This window comes from Crocodylus siamensis, chromosome 5 (assembly GCF_052110815.1).
Source record: "Crocodylus siamensis isolate JL-2025a chromosome 5, ASM5211081v1, whole genome shotgun sequence".
Taxonomy (NCBI): domain Eukaryota; kingdom Metazoa; phylum Chordata; order Crocodylia; family Crocodylidae; genus Crocodylus; species Crocodylus siamensis.
Window position 1 is genome coordinate 112,065,934 of NC_143399.1, and position 19,867 is coordinate 112,085,800.

Genomic DNA, 19,867 nt, shown 5'->3' on the forward strand with positions numbered 1-19,867 from the left:
TGTCCCAGCCAGCCCCATCAGTATCTACATGTGCACGTTACATAACTGTGCAGTAAATAACTCTACAGAAGGATAGTACTTGTGTTTATAAGTACTATTCTACAGTGGTGTTTATTGGTTTACTTCAGCTTAATAGGGCTGTATGTAAAGATGCAGAGACTCTTCTGTGGAGTTAATTAGGCAGACCCACAGTAAACATTTCATGTACACGTGCCCATTATAAGAGGATTTCACTGCATCATGCTCATCACTGTGTACACATTTCTGCCAAATTGAATTTTGAGCTTTAGGGTTTAAAAAAAAGGGGGCTCTGGAAACCATTAGTGGAACTTAATGTCTTCATGAGTAGCTTTACAAAGTTATGCTTGCTTTCTTCCATTCCATAGTTGCATCCCTATAGAAAACTTAAGAATTAGCTGAATGTACTAGCCCACAGAGTTCAATTTAGCTGGATAATGGAGATATGATCATAGTGATAACAGTAAATATGGCCTTAGAAGGGAAGAAATAACTTTTCCTAAACATGGGAGAAATATTAAAAAAGGAAAAACAAATTTGACTCTAATATACAAAGTTCCACAGTAAGAGAACTGAATGGGTTAGACAGGAGAAAATTGTCTCCAGTCAAGTGTATGCGAGTTTGTAATTCAGTGATGTGACTGTAAAGATGAAATTATGTCACTGTACCATCTTTTTGCAGTATGGGAATTATACCATGACTGAAAGTATATTACGATCACAATAAACAAAAGACATTTGGCTTCAAAATGTTTGTTAATTAGGTATAGAATCTCATCCTTCATGTGTGGACAATCCTGCCCATCATGATATTCTATTCCAGCAAGTCGAAATGTAAATTAACTATAATGAAAGCTCTAATGAGTTGCTATCTCTGAGGTTAACAATCTATTTAAGTCACATATGTTGCAGCCCTATTATGATACCCTGCGGAAATAGCAATTTACCATGGTTTACCTGTGTAAAATCAAAAACCAAAAAAACCCAATTAAAACAACTTACTGCTATTACAACTACAATATTTACTTGTCTTCTGTCACTCATGCACCTCGAATGGCAATTCACTGGTGATGTTCCATGGTCCCCATATAAAAAAAATTCACAAAATATCAAGAAGGGTAGGGGTATGGGCCGGAACTCAAATCTGAGAGATCAAGAAATACAGAGCGTTTTTTAATAAGTTTTTCTCTTCACAGAAACAGCTGACTGAGCTGTACTGAAGCTTTCAGAAAATGTCATATTTAAGGAAAACTGCAGTGAGACAAAGGTCTTTGGGGAAAAGGTTGACTGGAAAGAGTATGTATCTTTTACATAATAAGCATCACAGAAATATTGTGAAATGAGAAAATATCAATGGGGTGCTATAGTTTCATAGTTTCTAGGGTCGGAAGGGACGTGAGCAGATCATTTAGTCCAACCTCCTGCCATGGCAGGAAAGAGTACTGGGTCAAACGACCCCAGCAAGATGTTCATCTAACCTCCTTTTAAACACCCCCAGGGTAGAAGCCAGCACCACTTCTCTTGGAAGCTGGTTCCAGACCCTAGCCGCCCTGACCGTGAAGTAGCGCCTCCTGATATCTAACCTAAACCTACCCTCTGCCAGCTTGCGACAGTTATTCCTGGTCACTCCTGGCAGTGCTCGGGGGAACAGTGACTTCCCCAATGCCTGCTGATCCCTCCTGACTAGTTTATAACAGGCCACAAGATCCCCCTTCAGCCTTCTCTTTTGGAGGCTGAACAGGTTCAGGTCCCGTAGCCTCTCCTCATAGGGCCTGCCCTGTTGTCCCCTGATCATGCGAGTGGCCCTCCTCAGGACCCTCTCCATGCTGTCCACATCTGTCTTGAAGTGTGGCGCCCAGAACTGGACGCAGTACTCCAACTGCGGCCTGACCAGTGCCGCATAGAGGGGGAGGATCACCTTCTTGGACCTGCTTGAGATGCATCTGTGGATGCATGACAAGGTACGGTTGGCCTTCTTAACTGCCTCCCCACACTGCCGGCCCATGTTCATCTTGGAGTCAATGATGACCCCAAGATCCTTTTCCGCCTCCGTGCTGACAAGAGGGGAGTTCCCCAGCCTGTAGGTATGGTGCCGGTTGTTCCTCCCGAGGTGCATCACCTTGCACTTGTCTGTGTTGAATCCCATCCTATTCTCACCTGCTCACCCTTGTAACCTGTCCAAGTCTGATTGTAGCCTGTTGCACTCTTCCAGTGTGCCCATGTCCCCCCACATCTTAGTGTCATCTGCAAATTTGAACAGGGTGTGTTTTACCCCTTCATCCAAATCACTGATGAAGATGTTGAACAGTGTGGGCCCAAGGACTGAGCCCTGGGGGACCCCGCTGCCCACGTCCTTCCAGGTTGAGAAGCACCCATCCACTACCACCCTCTGGGTGCGGCCCTCCAGCCAGCTGGTGACCCATTTGACTGTGTGGGTGTCTACACCACAGCCTGCCAGTTTCTTAATGAGAACGGGGTGAGAGACAGTGTCAAAAGCCTTCTGGAAGTCCAGGAAGACTATGTCCACTGCTACCCCTGCATCTAATGATCTGGTGATCTGATCGTAAAAGGCCACCAGGTTGGTCTGACAGGACCTGCCACTGATGAACCCGTGTTGGTTGCCCCTAAGCATTCAGTTCCCTGCTGTCCCCTCCTGGATGTGTGCCAGCATAATTTTCTTGAACAGCTTGCCTAGGATCGAGGTAAGACTAACCGGCCTATAGTTTCCCGGGTCCTCCCTCCTGCTTTTTTTGAAGATGGGGACCACATTGGCCCTCTTTCAGCCCTCCGGTACCTCACCAGAGCACCACGAGTGCTCGTAAAGTTGTGCCAGGGGACTTGCAATGACCTGGGCCAGTTCCTTTAGAACTCTAGGGTAGAGATCATCCGGACCAGCTGACTTGAATATGTTCAACCCCTCCAGAAGCTCCCTAACTAAATCCTTGCTAACCCATGGCCCAGGTGTGCCTCCCCCAGGGCCCCAGAGGGGCCCAGCAGGGAGGTGGCTGTTCTGGTCCCTACTTAGGAAGACGGAGGCAAAGAAATCATTAAACATGTTAGCTTTGCCATCTGGTGTGACAACCAAGTTTCCCAACGTGTCCTGCAAGGACCCCACATTACCCGGGACCTTCTTTTTACCCCCTATGTATTTAAAAAAGGACTTCTTATTGTCCTTAATCTGGGAAGCTAGTCCCAGTTCCATCTCTGCCTTGGCCTTCCTAACTACCCCCCTACATCCCCGAGCAACTGCAGAATAGTCCTCCCTGGGGATGACCCCTTCTTTCCATTGGGTGTAAGCCTCCTTTTTAGCAAGGAGACATTCCCGGATGCTTTTGGTTAGCCATGGAGGCTTGTGTGCTCTCCTGCTTCCTTTGATCCTCGTTGTGATTACCTTCCTTTGTGCTTGGAGGATCATCTCCTTAAGGAGCGACCACTCTCCTTGGACACCTGGCTCCCCTCCCCTCCAGGACCTCAGCGCTTCTCCAACTATCCTCCTTAGCTCATTGAAGTTTTCCCTCCTAAAATCTAGGGCCGCTGCCTTACTGCATGCCTTTGCCACCTTGCACTGGATGGTGAATTCCAGCAGGCGATGATCGCTGTCGCCCAGGTGGTCGAGCACCTGCAGCCCCCTCACCAGGTCATCACCCATGGCCAGCACTAGGTCCAACAAGTTGTCTCCCCTGGTGGGACTGTGCACCTCCTGGGTTAGATGGAGGTCCTGCACTCTGGCCAAGAACCGACGTGAGCATTCATACCTGGCTGACTGTTCTTCCCAGCAGAAGTCTGGGAAGTTCAGGTCCCCCATGACTACCACATCCTTAGCCTTCACTACCTCTGTGAGCTGACCCAAGAATTCCTGGTCAAGCTCTTCTCCCTGGTTGGGAGGTCTGTAGTAGACCCCCACCGTTAAGTCTCTTTCCCCTCGAATGCCTTTTACTCTAACTCAAAGCACTTCAGAGTGCCCCTCCCCTGACTCCTTGCTAATTGACGAGGATATGTATTCTTCCTTAATATAGAGTGCCACGCCCCCACCTCTCTTTCCTATCCTGTCCCTCCTGTACAGGCTATAGCCCTTGACATTCACCGCCCAATCATGCGTTGCGTCCCACCACGTTTCCATAATCCCCACTATGTCCGGGCTGGTGTCAGCCAGCAGGAGGGTGAGTTCCTCCTATTATACCTGCCTATACACTTTAAAGGATAGATTAATTCAAAGAAATCATGCTGTATTGAAAATCTTCTGTCCAATGCCGGAGACAAAAGATTCACAGCTGAAATGAAAAGAATCACAGCTGAAACTTTAAGAGATCTATTTGAACCTTAATGACCTTCACCTGCAGTTGAGAAAACCTAGTTCTGCTTCTGAGTTTAGGTAGTGAGCTGACTGGTGCCACAACTAGCCTAGAACAGTCCAGTAATTAGAGAACTTCCCCCAAAAGTAGAAGATCCACATTCAAGGCCCTCCATCTCTCCTGCCTTTTCAAGACAGATCTGCAAATCACCATGCTAGACTAGGCTAACTGGGGACACAATCCAGCCCTGTGGTTGCAGCTGTCACTAGACAGCCAAAAGTGAAGAGTTATGGGACAAGCTCTGTATTCCAGTGGTTACAGCACTCCCCTGTAAAAAAAAACTACTATAGAGTACATTTATAGAGGAATTACTCAACAGTAATTGGACTGCATCTACAAGCTTAGTGTCACTTAAGCATTTATGAGACAAAGCTGGATCTGGCCTATAAATCGTAAGTTGTTAGAATACTATTAACATTTTTGGACAAATTCTACTGCTTGTATCTAAGTGAGGAAAATGACTGCAACACGTGCAAGACAGTGCAGAGCAATTATGTCCTATAAATTTTCACCTTACCTCAACAAGCTCTAAACTCCCTACCTGGTCAGTGCTAAGTCCCACCCTATGTGAATGTTCTTCGTGTTCACTAGTACCACAAAGTAACATTCCCCACTTAACATTCAACACTTAGGGCTTGTTGAAACGGGGAATTTAGCCCACAGTATGCAGAGGTGTGAATTTGTAGTAGTAGTATAACTGAGGAAAAGTAACTGCAGTGGAAGTCATGGGCACTGCTTTTGGGGACGTGTGTGCCAAAAGGGCAGCTGTCTCACAGGTGGCTGGCCACACTGACATCACTGGCATTATGGCAGCTAGCACAGCAGAGCCACCACTTCTGATTTGCAGCATACTAGCTACTCCATATCAGCCCCTTGTGTGCACAGTTCTGAAGTAATAGCCTCAGTGGGTTGAAAAAGGAGTAGCTCCCAAGCACAAAAGCACTCGATGTACATTGAGTAGAATTAAATTCACATTTTAAATTACTGGATACTAACTTTCTTGGGTAAATGAACCCTTACTATGAACTAAAAATCTGCACATGGGAAGTCACTGCAAAATCACTAACATACCCTAAATTTAAAGCTTAGTGCACTCATTATGCACTAACCTGCCCATATAGAGAAGCCTACAAATAGGCTAAGGTAACTAAAATTATAATAATAGGAACTTTAATTACTGGCATATAAATTAGTCACATTGGTCACATTTACAGAAGCAATTTAAAATAGTTGTTTTTTTGGAACAGGTAGTTCTAAAGCATGTAAGAGGAGAGGCTGTTCTTGAATCATTTTTTTTCATGGTACTTAAGACCGCATTAAGGAGCAACTATTATTGAATCTCTTTGTACGATCAACCAGAATATACATGTATCATCTCTGAGGGAAGAAATGTAGCTCTGTGATGCTTAATTTCAGAAAGTGGAAATTCTTAAAAGTGAGGAAGCTAATTGGGGAAAAAGCTCTACACTCAAAAATCAAGAAAGACTGCTTTATCATGGATTTTTTTGACAAAGTACTAGTGTTTGCATAAATCTAAAGGGAAAGGAAAAGGTGAGTAGTAAATTGGTTCAAGAGATTATGTAAACTAAACAGACTGGAGAAATCCAATTGTAGTGAAGGCATTAAAAAGGAAGATAAATTGAAACAAACGAGTAATAAGGAAGAAATTAGGTCCTGGACTCAGGTTAAAAAGAAAAATACCTAAGCCTACAAACATAAACAAGACATTCTACAAGTATACCACATGTGGGAAACCTGTGGGAAAATGGACAAGAAAAGGGAACAATTAAAGAATACTAAGAGATTGCTGATAAGCTACACAATTTCTTTGCATCAGATTTCTTCATATACAATGTTGGGAAGATACCTATCCCAAACCTACATTTTTATTTGGTAATAATACTGCACTGTTAACAAAAGATTACAAAAGAAGAGATGCTAGTAATGAATATATCAAACATTAACACATCACCCAATCCAGATGTCATATGTCCCACAAGACTGCCATTAAAGAAATCAAAAGTATGCCCTCCACTAAAATACAACATTCAATTATACTCAGCCCACTGGAAAAAGAATTCAACAGAAATGAAAGTGTTAAAAGATTAAGAACACAGGAAAACTTTTGAAGAGAGACTGACTAGTTTTTACTTTAAGGGACTAAGAACAGACATAAAAAAAATCTATAATATGAAGAAGGCAGAGCAGAAACTTCTATTTACTGTCTCAAAAAAACAAACAGATAAGCAAGTGATGGGGGTAAAATTGAAACCTTGTGCAAATTTACATATATCTATAAGGTATTAACTGTACAATTTGACTTCAGAACTCACTGCTACAATTGCTGAGGCCAAGAACCCAGAAACATTTTTTAAATAATCAATATAAATGGATATAAAAATGCTCAAATTACAATTGTTAAAAATGTACTTAGGAAGAGACATAAACCCTAATGCTTCAAAGTATAAACTAGTCTCTAAAAATTGGAGGATAGGAACAAATATCCTTGGGTGCATACACTCGTTTGCCACACCCAGTCTATGATCAAGGGGCTCACTTTAAGCCACATAAATGTAGACTGGTAGTGGCATGTACAGGCACTCGGGAGGAGGGAAGGGCAAGTGGGTTCAAGGGAGCTAGCAGGTCCATGAGGGATGGGAGGTTGCTGGAACTGAGTGTGGTTTTGGGGGGCGGGGTGATGTCCATCTGGGGTTGTGGGGAGTGCAGGGGGCAAGAATAGCATGTTCCTGGGCTGCACTCCAAATGTGCAAAGGCATTCACTAGATCAGATTAACCCATTCGTAACTTAACTGGTTCACTTCAGGTCAACTGATGTAGATCAGACCTGCCATTTTTTGCCCAATTTAACTTCCCTAAATGCTTGTATAATTAGACATTTATACTGACCTAACATAGTTAACAAGTTATCATCCTAAGCCAGACATTACACTTTTACCAGGATAAGTAGAAACTGGTCTATACTCATAACAGAAGAGACGTTCAGCACACATAGACTTCCTTAAAATGGCAGGTGACTAGGATTTTTTTTTTACATTACTGTTATAATACAAGGCAGTTACTTTACCAAGGGCTGTTATAATTGCCATTTTCAGTTGACGTTCCTTCTTAAGAACTAACAACATACAGAATGCATGTTCATAAATCGTGCTTTGGTAGCCATGGGGAACATAAACACTACCATTAAACTGTTTTAGATTTTCCTTGTATTTTCTTCCCTCCTCATCTTGACATTTGATGCATACCATTGTTTTCAACCATGACAGACTGAGGATTTCAGATAATCAGATGCAAAACTCCTCCAGTAGTCTTGCTTATCAGCATCTCTGTGAAAAATCATGGATCACTGCCTGTTTCATCTGACTGCAACAGACATGATTACAAGACTCCTTTTACTGCAGGAAAAATAAAAAAGGCATTTGTTCTCACTGAGACCCTGCTAAAGTACAGTGCATATTGGTGCATTTCTGAAAGGAAAGAGGAAAAATATTTCTTTTCACGCTTAGAACAACATCTTCTACAAAAGATTAGATTTTAGAAACCATTTAAATTAAATGGTTTCTAAAATCTAAATCTTAAAAAAGTTTATCAAATGGTTCATTGCTCTTATGTAGTGAATGAAATTCACATATGAAATGAAGGTGGGGATATAAGTTTTTAGGCCCTGACTACAAATTACCTAAGTGTATGTGGGTTTTTGGTTGTAGCCATGTTGATCTAAGGACATAGGCAGACAAGGTTCTTTGGGTAGATGTGATATCTTGTACTAGAGCAACCAGAGTCCAGTAGCGTTTTCTGTACTCTCCCAGGTAGAGCAGAAGCCAATATACAAACATCTTTCATAGACGAGCCTACAAACTTCAGTTCATAAATCTACTGGATGCAAAAAATCATGGACTAAATACAGACATTGGATTTATGACATATTATAACCTGCCTAACTGCAGATAGGTTACCTGGGGGTATCAGATTTTTACCAGCTACATTCTATCACCAGCTGTTTCCCATCCATTGTCTCCCATTCCCTCTGATCTTCACTGCCACATATTTACATTTTCACAGACCTTCATTTTGCATACTGGCTTCTGTTCTACCCAGGAGAGTACATAAAACACCACCAGACTCTCCCTATATCTGAAGGGTGTTTGTTCCTGAAAGCTTGCAAAGAACAATTTTTCCAGCTATTTAGTTGGTCTAATAAAAGATAACACATCTACCCAAAGAACCTTGTCTGCCTAAACATATGTGTACACTTAAGCCCACATTAGCCCCATTGGTTTCAGTTATGCAGCTGCTTAACTACCTTACTAAAAGCAGATTTATTTGTTTTATATATTATTTTCTAATCTCTTTATATGTTGATATAATATTTTGGCTGTCTAATCTATATATATCTATATACAAAATAGAGACTAAAAAGCTCTAGAGACCTTCCTAGGAAAGGTAAGATGGGTCACTCATTAGGGCACTAGCCTGCGACTCAAGAGAATCAGCCCAATGCTTTGCTCTAGCACAGACTTCCTTTGTGACTCCGGACATCTAATTCTCAGTAACCTAAGAATGTGGCCTTTAATTTCATTATGTCTCAGTTTTCCACCTGTTAGAAGGATAACACTACTTTCCCATGTCACAGGAAGAGAATGTGAGAAATTCATATTTTACAGAAAGGGAAGATATATAATAACTTAAATAGTCTCTTTATAAATGAAAAGTAATATTGAATTCCACTGAATTTTTGGATTTTGCATATCTGGTTTTTATTTTAACTCTGTTCTTAGTTCCCTAAAAAGAAACATATAGCAGTTAACATGAGCGGAAAGGCTGGTGAAGAGGCAGGCCATAGAAACCAAGTCAAAGACTTCCATTGACTATAATGACCCTGGTCCATAGGGAAGAGAGTTCTTTTAGTGGTGAAAAATGATCAAATGTAAAGCTGCATAGGGAGCTTGCAAGAGAGAAAGACCTTCGCTTGAGGTGGGATTAGACTCCAGATAATTAAAAAGTGCATCAATAGAAGTTGTAGATGCTTCAATATTATGGAAATGAAGCCCAGAAATGGCTGCTGCCTGCTATACAGAGAACAGTTGAAAGGAGAACAATTCATTGGTGTTGCTGCAGCAATCTGAGCTATATGTAGCTGTCCACCCCAGGCCTGAACACCAGGAAGTGAAGTATTGAGGGACAGGAGAGAAAGTTCAATCAGCACCTTCACAACTCCTGGACTGAAAGTAGAAAGCTCATTTGCTGTGTCAATCTGAAGGCAAACATAAGGCAGGGGAGGGTGGCACCTAAAAAACTAAATTATTCAACTCCCTCTTCCCCTTTCCCTTGGTCTTCAAACAACTTCCCAACCCTGCATCCAAATGCAAAAACTGTCAATACACCTCAACCATCATTACTACCAACTTACCACAACAGAAACATCAAAATCCAGAGATCCTAAATATAACTATCACAAAATGAGATATCTCATGCAGTACACCAAATCCGCTCATGGAAACTTGGTTGCTGAAATTAGATAACCACTACACTTCAGAATAAATTCTCACAGAAAAATGATAAAGTGTAGAAACGCTCAAATCACCAGTGGGAGAACACTTTTCACACAACAATCACTCCATCTCTGCTTCTCAGTCCTTGTCCTCAAGAGAAACCTATGTAATACTTTGAGAAGGTGGGTCTGGGAACAAAAATGTTTAAATTAACTGGATGTTAAAATCCCTGGATTTAACATAGATAATGGTTTTATGACTCTTTACAGATTACCAGTCCCCTCCGCAATACTTATTCAGAAATAACTACAGGATACTTTGCAGTCTTATTCCTTCTACATAATTAGGTTTATCTAGAGCTCAGCTGTTTTAACTACTTCTACTAACTTTTCCTTGCTCTACAGATTTACTGCCTACTTTTCTTAAGTGACCATTTTTATGTATTTAATGGGGTTAAACAAAAGTAATTGTTCTACCTGGTATTTTAAACTGACTATATTGTGGGTCCACTAAAAGATATTGCCAAATAGATCCCACTTTTTGCATGGTAAAACCTGATATTTTACAATTTGGTCCTTGTCACTGTGAGGGAGAGAAGGAGCCGGCAGGCTCTGGGGCTCCACGCCCAAGCGGAAGCTCGCTAGGTACGTGCACACAGGCCCAAGACGCGGGGCAGGAACTCACCTTTTCCAGGTGTGTGGGAAAGGGTGGGGCCGGTACTCCCAGGACCAACATAAAAGAGAGGCAGGGGCCGGCAAGACGGACGGACATGGAACTGGAAGAAGGTGGCGGCGGAGTGGAAGCTGGCCGGAGCATGTTGTGGTGGCTGCGAGCAGCTCTCAGACGCGGTAGGAGCCTTTGGAGAAGGGGTAAGCCCCAGCGGGGCTTTTAAGCCCAGGCAGCTGGCCCAGCAGGGCCTCTGACTGTTGTTTTGAACCGCCGGGAGTGGCTGGGACTCTGCAGGAGCCGAGTACCTTATAAACTCTAATATAAGGGCACTCCTTGACTGTGGGCACCGTAGCTCCGGTAATAGGGGCGGAGCGGCCACATGGAGCCTTAATTAGAACTGGGGAGTCAGACAAATCCTCCTGAAGAGCTCAGCAAGAGCTGGAGAGGGGGTTTAGATCCCACGACATACAGGGGAATATCGGCGGCCGTCTGCAGAAGGCTGAAGCAGTCGCCCGATCCAGGGAACCCCTGGCCTTAGTATTTTGCGTTGACCCTTACATTTTCTTTTATGAACTACTGGGTGATCCACGGACATGTGGCTGGGCCAGATTGGCGGCCACCACCTGGTGGAACGGGCAAGGGTGTAGTGGTGGCGGAGCCCTCATCAACGCGGTACCTGCGGGACGCCGAGGACTCTCATATTTGGATGACATGCACTGGACCATCCGAACCAACTCAATTAACTTCAAAGTCATGGCAGGCAAGGCAAGCGCGTGTAAAACGCCCAACCCCAGGTGAGCCGATACTTGGCGACCAGTAAGCGGCCCCGACGCAGGGAGGCGGTCAAGGCCATACCCCGACAGTCACCTATGATGACTTCTATGCATCCCATGTCTCTCTCATCCTCCTAGGCAACAGAGAAAAAGTCCTCAACCCCACAAATATCACATGTAGCAGAAGACTTCTTCCAGCCTGTGAAACATTGCCATCTGTCTTCTCAGCAAGCAGCTAAGCCAGGGAACCAGGGGTGAAAATACCCACAGACCTCAGTAATAGTGAGGACTTAGGGATTTGCTCTGAGAGAATGGGATAGCATCCATGTAAAAGAGATGCAAAATTGCATGCTCTCAGTTGCTGTGTGATAGTCAAAAGAGAAGATGCTTGGTTACTGAATTGTTTGTGTAAAAGTGTTTCACTCATATTATTGAACATAATTGGGAACCGGAAATGAGAACTTATTTGGGCATCCTCATCCATCTATCCATCCCATCTCACATTGACTGCAAGTTCTCATCTGTTATGGTGATGTTGTATTCTAAGAAGAAAAGATCTTACAGAGAACAAACATGCCAGTCTTTATATTCTGTAACACATCTAGCATAATGTAAATGCTATTAGTAAATTTAAAATATTTCTAGTTATGTGGCAGCTACTATATCTACAGTTGTCTCTCTGATGGTCAACCACAGTTTCTGAGACACAGGCAGTTGTTTGTGAAGAACCGAAGTATGGCTCCCAATGCATATCAGCAGTAGATTGTATTTTATATTTTGCATTCAATATTCACATTTTCCACAGTATTATTTGTTCGTATTCATGGTAAAAATATTAGTATTTATCTTAATAGTTTTCTCCCCTATATATAAACAGGTTCAGTAAAGGGAACTGAGAACAAATATTTTTAAAAATATCCATTGTAGCTTCTTCCTTGACCGTTTAAACAGATTGCTTTATCTCAAGAATATGAAAGAGACCAGAAGAACAGAAACCTAAATACTCATGATTTACAGACCTTGTAGTAGAAATTGGACTAGGAGTTAGTCTATTTCAGGTCTTTAACATATGAACTTCATGCAAATCATCATTATACAAAAAGCGATTTAAATTAAATTAAAAAAAAAGAACGGCATGCTTACTGTGGCTAATTCATCAAACTTGCCAAAGAGTTCATTCAGAAGCTTCACCAGCTCTTGAGCAGTGCACTGCGATGCCAAACTAGTGAACCCCACTATGTCTGCAAACAAAATGCTGTAAAGAGAAGGAAGAAAACATGGAGACATTATTGCAGAACATACCTTCATATTGTAATATTCTAATTATCTTCTTCCATTTAGTAAATACAATTTAAGTAGGAATTCAGAAAAATCCTGCACTGCTATTTAGAAGACAAATTTCAAAGATTTATTATTTTATCTTGTGGTTGAAAGTACAGGCATACCTCGGAGATATTGTGGGTTCAGTTCCAGACCACCGCAATAAAGCGAATATCGCAATAAAGCGAGTCACACAAATTTTTTGGTTTCCCAGTGCATATAAAAGTTATGTTTACACTATACTGTAGTCTATTAAGTGTGCAATAACATTATGTCTAAAAAAAAAATGTACATAACTTAATTAAAAAATACTTTATTGCTAAAAAATGCTAACCATCATCTGAGCCTTTAGGGAGTCATAATCTTTTTGCTGGTGGAGGGTCTTGCCTCGATGTTGATAGCTGCTGATTGATCAGGGTGGTGGTTGCTGAAGGTTGGGGTGGCTGTGGCAACTTCTTAAAATAAGACAACAATGAAGTTTGCCGCATCGATTGACTCTTCCTTTCATGAAAGATTTCTCTGTAGCATGCGATGCTGTTTGATAGCATTTTACCCACAGTAGAACTTCTTTCAAAATTGGAGTCAATCCTCTCAAACTCTGCCGCTAATTGGCCTAATTTCAATATTGTTGTGTCTCAGGGAATAGGGAGGCCCGAGGAGAGGGAGAGAGACGGGACAACGGCCAGTTGTTGGAGCAGTCAGAACACACACAACATTTATCGATTAAGTTCGCCGTCTTATATGGGCGCGGTTTGTGGCACCCCAAAACAATTACAATAGTAACATCAAAGATCACAGATCACCATAACAAATATAATAATAATGAAAAAGTTTGAAATATTGCGAGAATTACCAAAATGTGACACAGAGACACGAAGTGAGCAAATGCTGTTGGAAAAATGGCACCAATGGAAAAATGGCACCCATAGACTCGCTTGACGCAGGGTTGCCACAAACCTTCAATTTGTAAAAAATGCAATATCTGCAAAGCGCAATAAAGCGAAGCGCAATAAAATGAGGTATGCTTGTAGAGAAATTAGGAACCAGGAGGATCTATAGGATTTTTGAACCTACAGGAGGTTTCCTGAGATATCAAGTTATTTCTTTACAGCTATTTTATTTGTTTTTGACCTCATGATGCCACATGAGCTTCTTCTTGTCTTACATTTATTAATTCTCTGGGTACTTTAGGAGATGGGGTACACTTCCTCATTTTACAGACAGGAAACTTAGTCATCATAGGTGGCGGAAGCAGGGGCTAAAGGGGCTTAGCCCTCACCAAATACAGAGCAGTGATAAGGCCACAAGGCAGCCTGGCTACAGGCTTCCAGCAGCTGCAGCAGGGGTGAGGAGGGTGTGGGAGTGGGGCCGGAGCTGGGGTTGCACAGCCAAGACAGGGCAAGGTGTAGGATGAAGTCACAAGTGGTTTGTCTGGGGGGCACCCAGTACAGGGAGGGGATGGCAGCTCCCACCACTGCGCATACCCTAGCAGGGCATGGGGGTGTGTGTGCCCCTGGAGCTGCGCAGGGGGAGGCAGGGGCCAGGGCTATGCTGAGCTCTTCCCAGCAAGGCGGGGGCTGAGCCAGATTGCACCTGGGGTGGGCTGTGGTGGTGCCGGGAGTGGGCTATGGGGGGGTGGAGGGACTGCAGCCATCCCCAAATTCACCATAGCCCACCCAATCTCCCCTCCCAGCACCACTGCTGCCCACCCTGAGCACAGTGTGGCCCAACACCCCCATTGGGAGCAGCCGTATGGTATGTGGTACTACAGATATGTCTGCAGCACCACATACCACACATTCTGCTGTTCTTCACACTGCAAGAGAGAAAGGTGGGGATAACCACAGGTCAAAAAAACCCCTGTTTAATAAAAAAAAACCAGCGGTGCATGCGGTGGGCAAGACACACCACTTAAAACTGAAGCCTGACCAGCAGGAGCCACACTTTGGATGCTGGCCAGATTCCAAGTGTCAGGATGGCTCCTGCTGTAGCCTCAGGAGGCCCTCAGGACCACAGGTGAGGCTGCTGGGCCCATCCCAGTGCTGGTCCCATTCTCCCCTCTCCCACCTGGGGTAAACTCCTATGCGACAAAGGGCACGTGACACAGGCATTCCCTGGGGACAACTAACCTAGCCTAATGTATAACCTGACCACCTAAAGGTGGGCCACTGCTAGTTGTCCCCATGGAACCAAACGTCCACACTCACGTAGATGTGGCATCTGGGTTTAACTTGTGAATAATGTTTGCACACCTAGCAGTGCTAACATTGTTTGGCACACCATGGCACCATGGTTGAGAATCAGTGGCTTAACCATTTGACCCTTCTTCCTCTCTAAGCTTACCAAACTTTTGTACCTTGTCTGTATTGCTATTCATATATAGGAAAATAGGCATAAGGAAAGAATGCAAAGGCCAAATTGAATAAAGGTTGCAAAACAGATAGAAGAACAAAGATATTGGATTGAGACTTGGAATTGGCATTTACTTTTATTTTTGTAGATACATAGGATGGTACCCTGGAAGTATAATATAGACTAATAATTTTAGAGCCCAAGACAGGTAAACACCTATGTCCAACTAATTTCCAATGGGTCTTACATGCAAAATGGCCTTTTCTAGATTAATCATTCTTCTATTTCTTGTGGTATGAATCCCTACATTTTTTGTGGGGGCAGATAAAACACCATAATTTTATACATCTATGAGACTCAGCCTGCTAAGCAACATATGAATATTTATTTAGGCTTAAAAGATAGTCATCTAAACATGTACCCTAAATTGCTTTAATTTAAATACATTTGGAGTGCTTCAGTTTATGATAACCCACTACAGATACCTTTTCTCCTAAAACCTTTTGATAGACCTCGATCTCCCAGTAAACAGCTGGTTTTCTTCTGCCAATTATTAGTCTGCTATCCCTGGGAATTTCTCTCCCTCCTCTTCTAACTGTTTTGTACACTATGCTGTGCTGGCTTTCACTCCTCAGACCTGACAAAGAGGGTCTTGCCTTCAAAAGCTTATCTGACTCTATTCCAACTATGCAGTTGGTCCAATAAAAGATATCACCCTAAAAAAATCCATGACTCTAACATCTTCTCCTAAAAGAACTCTTCAGTCTTAAATAAGAAGAGATGCTAGAAGTACAAACCTAACTAGTCTCTCGCATTTTTGCCCAACTGAAGTCATTTCAGTGTGATCCCTAACACAAAACTACTCACATAAGAGGAAATACAACAGAATCAACCTCTGGGGTTTGCACAAACTATTTTGATTTCCTTCAAGCTATGATCCTTCCTCCCCTGAAACACCTGTTCATTCCCCCAACCTAGCCTAATGGCTAGTACAAGAGTGCCAACATACGCTCTCCAGATTTACACACACAAGCATTCATTCTTCTTTCTTTTAATTGATGTACAACAACCTTGTCATCTGACAGACCAGATCTTTTTTTGAGCTAATTGTTCAGTCAATATAGAGTTCATCTTACTGAATTCCTTGAAGGTTTTGAGATATGCTCTAAGATGTTGCTAGATTGACCCCAATCCATTTGGTTGGCCTAACTCCATATTTGAATCCAGGTTGCCAAAAAGCTAAAAAGCAAAGGGGTGGGGGGGACCAAACACAAAGCTGGAGACAAATGTACCACCCTTTCATTATAATTATAGACTTTAATTATATTCAATTTAATATAACTTGTATTTTCCTTTGGTGTATTGTTGCTTCTATAAAATATCCTCCAATTTCTCTCTGTCCTGTTAGAAGCTATAGATACTAAAATACTTAAAAGTGATCATGAGAAATTGACCTACAGTTTATAAAGGCAAGTATATCAAGAGCTTGTAGTTATTTAATCATGGGCTGTAGTAAGTGGTCTTCATTCATTTTAAAAGGAATACTTAATTGGCTTATACGTTAATCCTCATGCTTCACCATTTGGCTCGCATGATGCAGATTTTGTTTGGCCTGCTGCTACTTAATAAAAATAAAGTAACTGAAAACATTTTAGACATACATATATGATGATGCAAAATCTATAATTAGCACTATAGTAGCCTCTTCCAAACTGCATTTTAGGTAACAGTTAGTGATATATAAAAAACATCAGTATTACTGTTGATTTAATGGAAACCCTTAAAAGTAAAGCTGGACGAGACCTATATTTGCCCTTTTCCAATTGTCTGGGACTTCTCCCAATCACCATGAGCTTCAAAGATAATGGGCAGTGGCTCTGCATCACATTGGCCAACTTCCTCAGCACCATCAGGTATAGCAAATCTGGCCCAAGGACTTTTACACATCCAGCTTTTCTAAATAGGTCCTGACCTGTTCTTTTGCCACTGACAACTGCTCATCTCCTTAAACTGTGCTAAAACCTCAACTCCTATAAGTCTGTGCACTATACTAAAGTTTACTTATATGATTGGGTTATTACATTGCAGGGTTCTTGTCTCATACTATGGACATATTGGACCATGCATACTGAACAAGACCAGATGCATTCTGAATTAGATGCTTTTGGAATAAGTTCTATTTTAGTTGCTAGTTCAAAGTCATAGCAACAAGCAGATTTATTCTGACTTTTCACCATAGCACATGAGATTAAACTCAAGTCTTCAGTGCAAATAGAGAGATGACAGTGAATTGGGCAGAGAAAGGCATTCCAGATCCAAGGTGTTTATTGTATTGTATGCCTGCTCTTTCCATAGTCTGTTGTTTCACAGACCCACGTAATTTCATCCAATGACACTAGGAACCAGTGTAATATTAAAATATTGTGTTATCATTATATAAAATAAACCATTAAGAATATTACATTGAAAGAGAAACTGTAAAACTGTACTACAGAAACTACAAAATGGCCCTCCAGATAACTGGAGATTTATGAGCGTGGAAGAGGCTCCCAAAGTAGAGATTACCTAGAGGTTTCTTAAATTGCCTTCTTAATAAAACAGAGAATTAAAAACAAATACAGGATTTTTCAAGCACTTCGTATATAAAAGTATTTATAACAATAATAAAAATCACAGACAAAATTTAACTGTTTAAATTTAATCCTGGACACAATCTTGTTATTGTGTTATTTTGACTTGGCCCAGGATTACCTGTTTGGGGTCATAAGAGAATCCTATGGTAGGTCCAGGTATGGAAGCAGATCTCCCATGTCTTTATTTGGTATCTTAACATGCAAGCAGTTAGATTCTATGCAGATGCATTAAACCTGATGACTAAATGTGATATCTTTTATTAAAGAAACTAAATAGTTGGAAAAATCGTTCTTTTCATGTTTTTGGGCACAAGAAGGAAGTTTGTGTCCAAAAGCTTGCAAAGAACAATTTCCCCAGCTATTTAGTTGGTTTAATAAAAGATATCACCTCTACCCAAAGAACCATGCTTACCTATGTCCTTAGATCAACATAGCTACAACCAACAACCCTTAAACTTAATGGAGAATTCAGACAGCATAGAAGCTGCATATAGTGGATGTGCTCAACTCTATACAGCAGCCACTCCATGCCACTGGCTACTGTTAAGAGCAGTTCCTGAAGGAATTACAGTACATATTGGTAGCCACATTCCGTTGGCAGAATCTAGGCAGTCCTAAAATGGTTTTAAAAAATCTACCTTTGGCTCCAACCATCCTGAGGTGAATCTTCAAGGCTCTCTCCCTCAGGAGAACCTTCTTCCATACATATACATATACATATATTTTTTTTACTTTATTTTATTTTATTTTATTTTAATTTTTCATACTTATTCCTCAAGATGTGATAACATCCTGAAGTCTGGAAGAAGGCCAATGTGGTGCCTATCTTCAAGAAAGGGAGGAAAGTGGATCCGGCTAACTATAGGCCAATCAGCCTGACTTCTATCCCGGGGAAGATTTTAGAAAAGTTTGTTAAAGAGGCCATTCTTAATGTACTGGCTGATGCCAACATCCTAAGGGATAGCCAGCATGGGTTTTCTGCGGGTAGGTCTTGCTTGACCAATCCCATTTCCTTCTACGACCAGGTGACCTATCACCTGGACAAGGGAAAAGAGATTGAGATGTCATATATCTTAACTTCAAAAAAGCCTTCAATCCAGTATCCCATGATCACCTCTTGGCAAAACTGGCCAATTGTGGCTGGAGTACTGCGTCCAGTTTTGGGCTCCACGATTCAAAAAGGATAAGGAGAAGCTTGAGAGAGTCCAGAGAAGAGCCACACACATGATCAGAGGTCAGGAATACAGACCTTACGACGACAAGCTGAGAGCCATGGGGCTCTTTAGCCTGGAAAAGTGCAGGCTCAGGGGTCATCTGATGGCCACCGATAAGTTTATTGGGGTGACCACCAGTATCTGGGGGAACGTTTGTTCACCAGAGCGCACCAAGGAATGACGAGGTTGAACGGTCATAAACTACTGCAAGACGATTTCAGGCTGGAGATAAGGAAGAATTTCTTTACTGTTTGAGCCCCCAAGGTCTGGAACAGTCTGCCATTGGAGATGGTTCAAGCACCTACATTGAACACCTTCAAGAGCAAATTGGATGCTTATCTTGCTGGGATTCTATGACCCCAGCTGACTTCCTGCCCTTTGGGCAGGGGGCTGGACTCAATGACCTTCCAAGGTCCCTTCCAGCCCTAATGTCTATGAAATCTATGAAATCCAACATGCGGACATCACTATAACTTTTCCATTTCATTTATTTTATCAATGAATTATTGTCTCAGGTAACCATATGACACTTGCACCTGTTCCTGTTGTTACAACGAGTAGTCGCATTAAAAATAAAGCCTAAGCAAGCAACCAAAAAAATGCCCTGCTGTTTTATTGTGGACAGACAACAATTGTTTTGACTCCAGGGTTAAAAACCCAACATTAAACACCAAAGAAACATAAAAATGTAGTAAGAGAAAAACAGTTACACAAAAAAGTTAAGATTTTGGCAGCACAGTATTGATTCCCATTAGATTATGAAAAGTCTATTTGACCATTTCCCTGGAAAAATTCCAAAGACCATTGTTTTCAGTTTTTAATCATTATTTTTCCTGTGCATCGGGCCATACTGTGGAAATAATGAAACTTAGGGTTGGAAAGAAAAATTTTTGTTGTCATTCACATTATGTATTAACATGCAATTGTTCATACACACACAGGCTTAGCATAATATAATCTTTTTATGTGATTATTTTGCTTTTAAATTTAATGGCAATTTAGGTTAATTGATTTCTCTTTAAATGT

At 41.8% G+C, this 19,867-nt stretch overlaps 1 protein-coding gene across 1 annotated transcript in view; it reads right to left on the reverse strand.

Annotated features, from left to right (window-relative positions):
• ADCY1 (adenylate cyclase 1) overlaps window positions 1-19,867 on the reverse strand; it is a 274,667-nt gene that overhangs the window by 130,887 nt on the left and 123,913 nt on the right. The window contains exon 4 of the mRNA XM_090049959.1: window positions 12,466-12,577. Coding sequence (XP_089906085.1) covers window positions 12,466-12,577 — 112 coding nt within the window. The remainder of the gene's footprint in view (window positions 1-12,465; window positions 12,578-19,867) is intronic.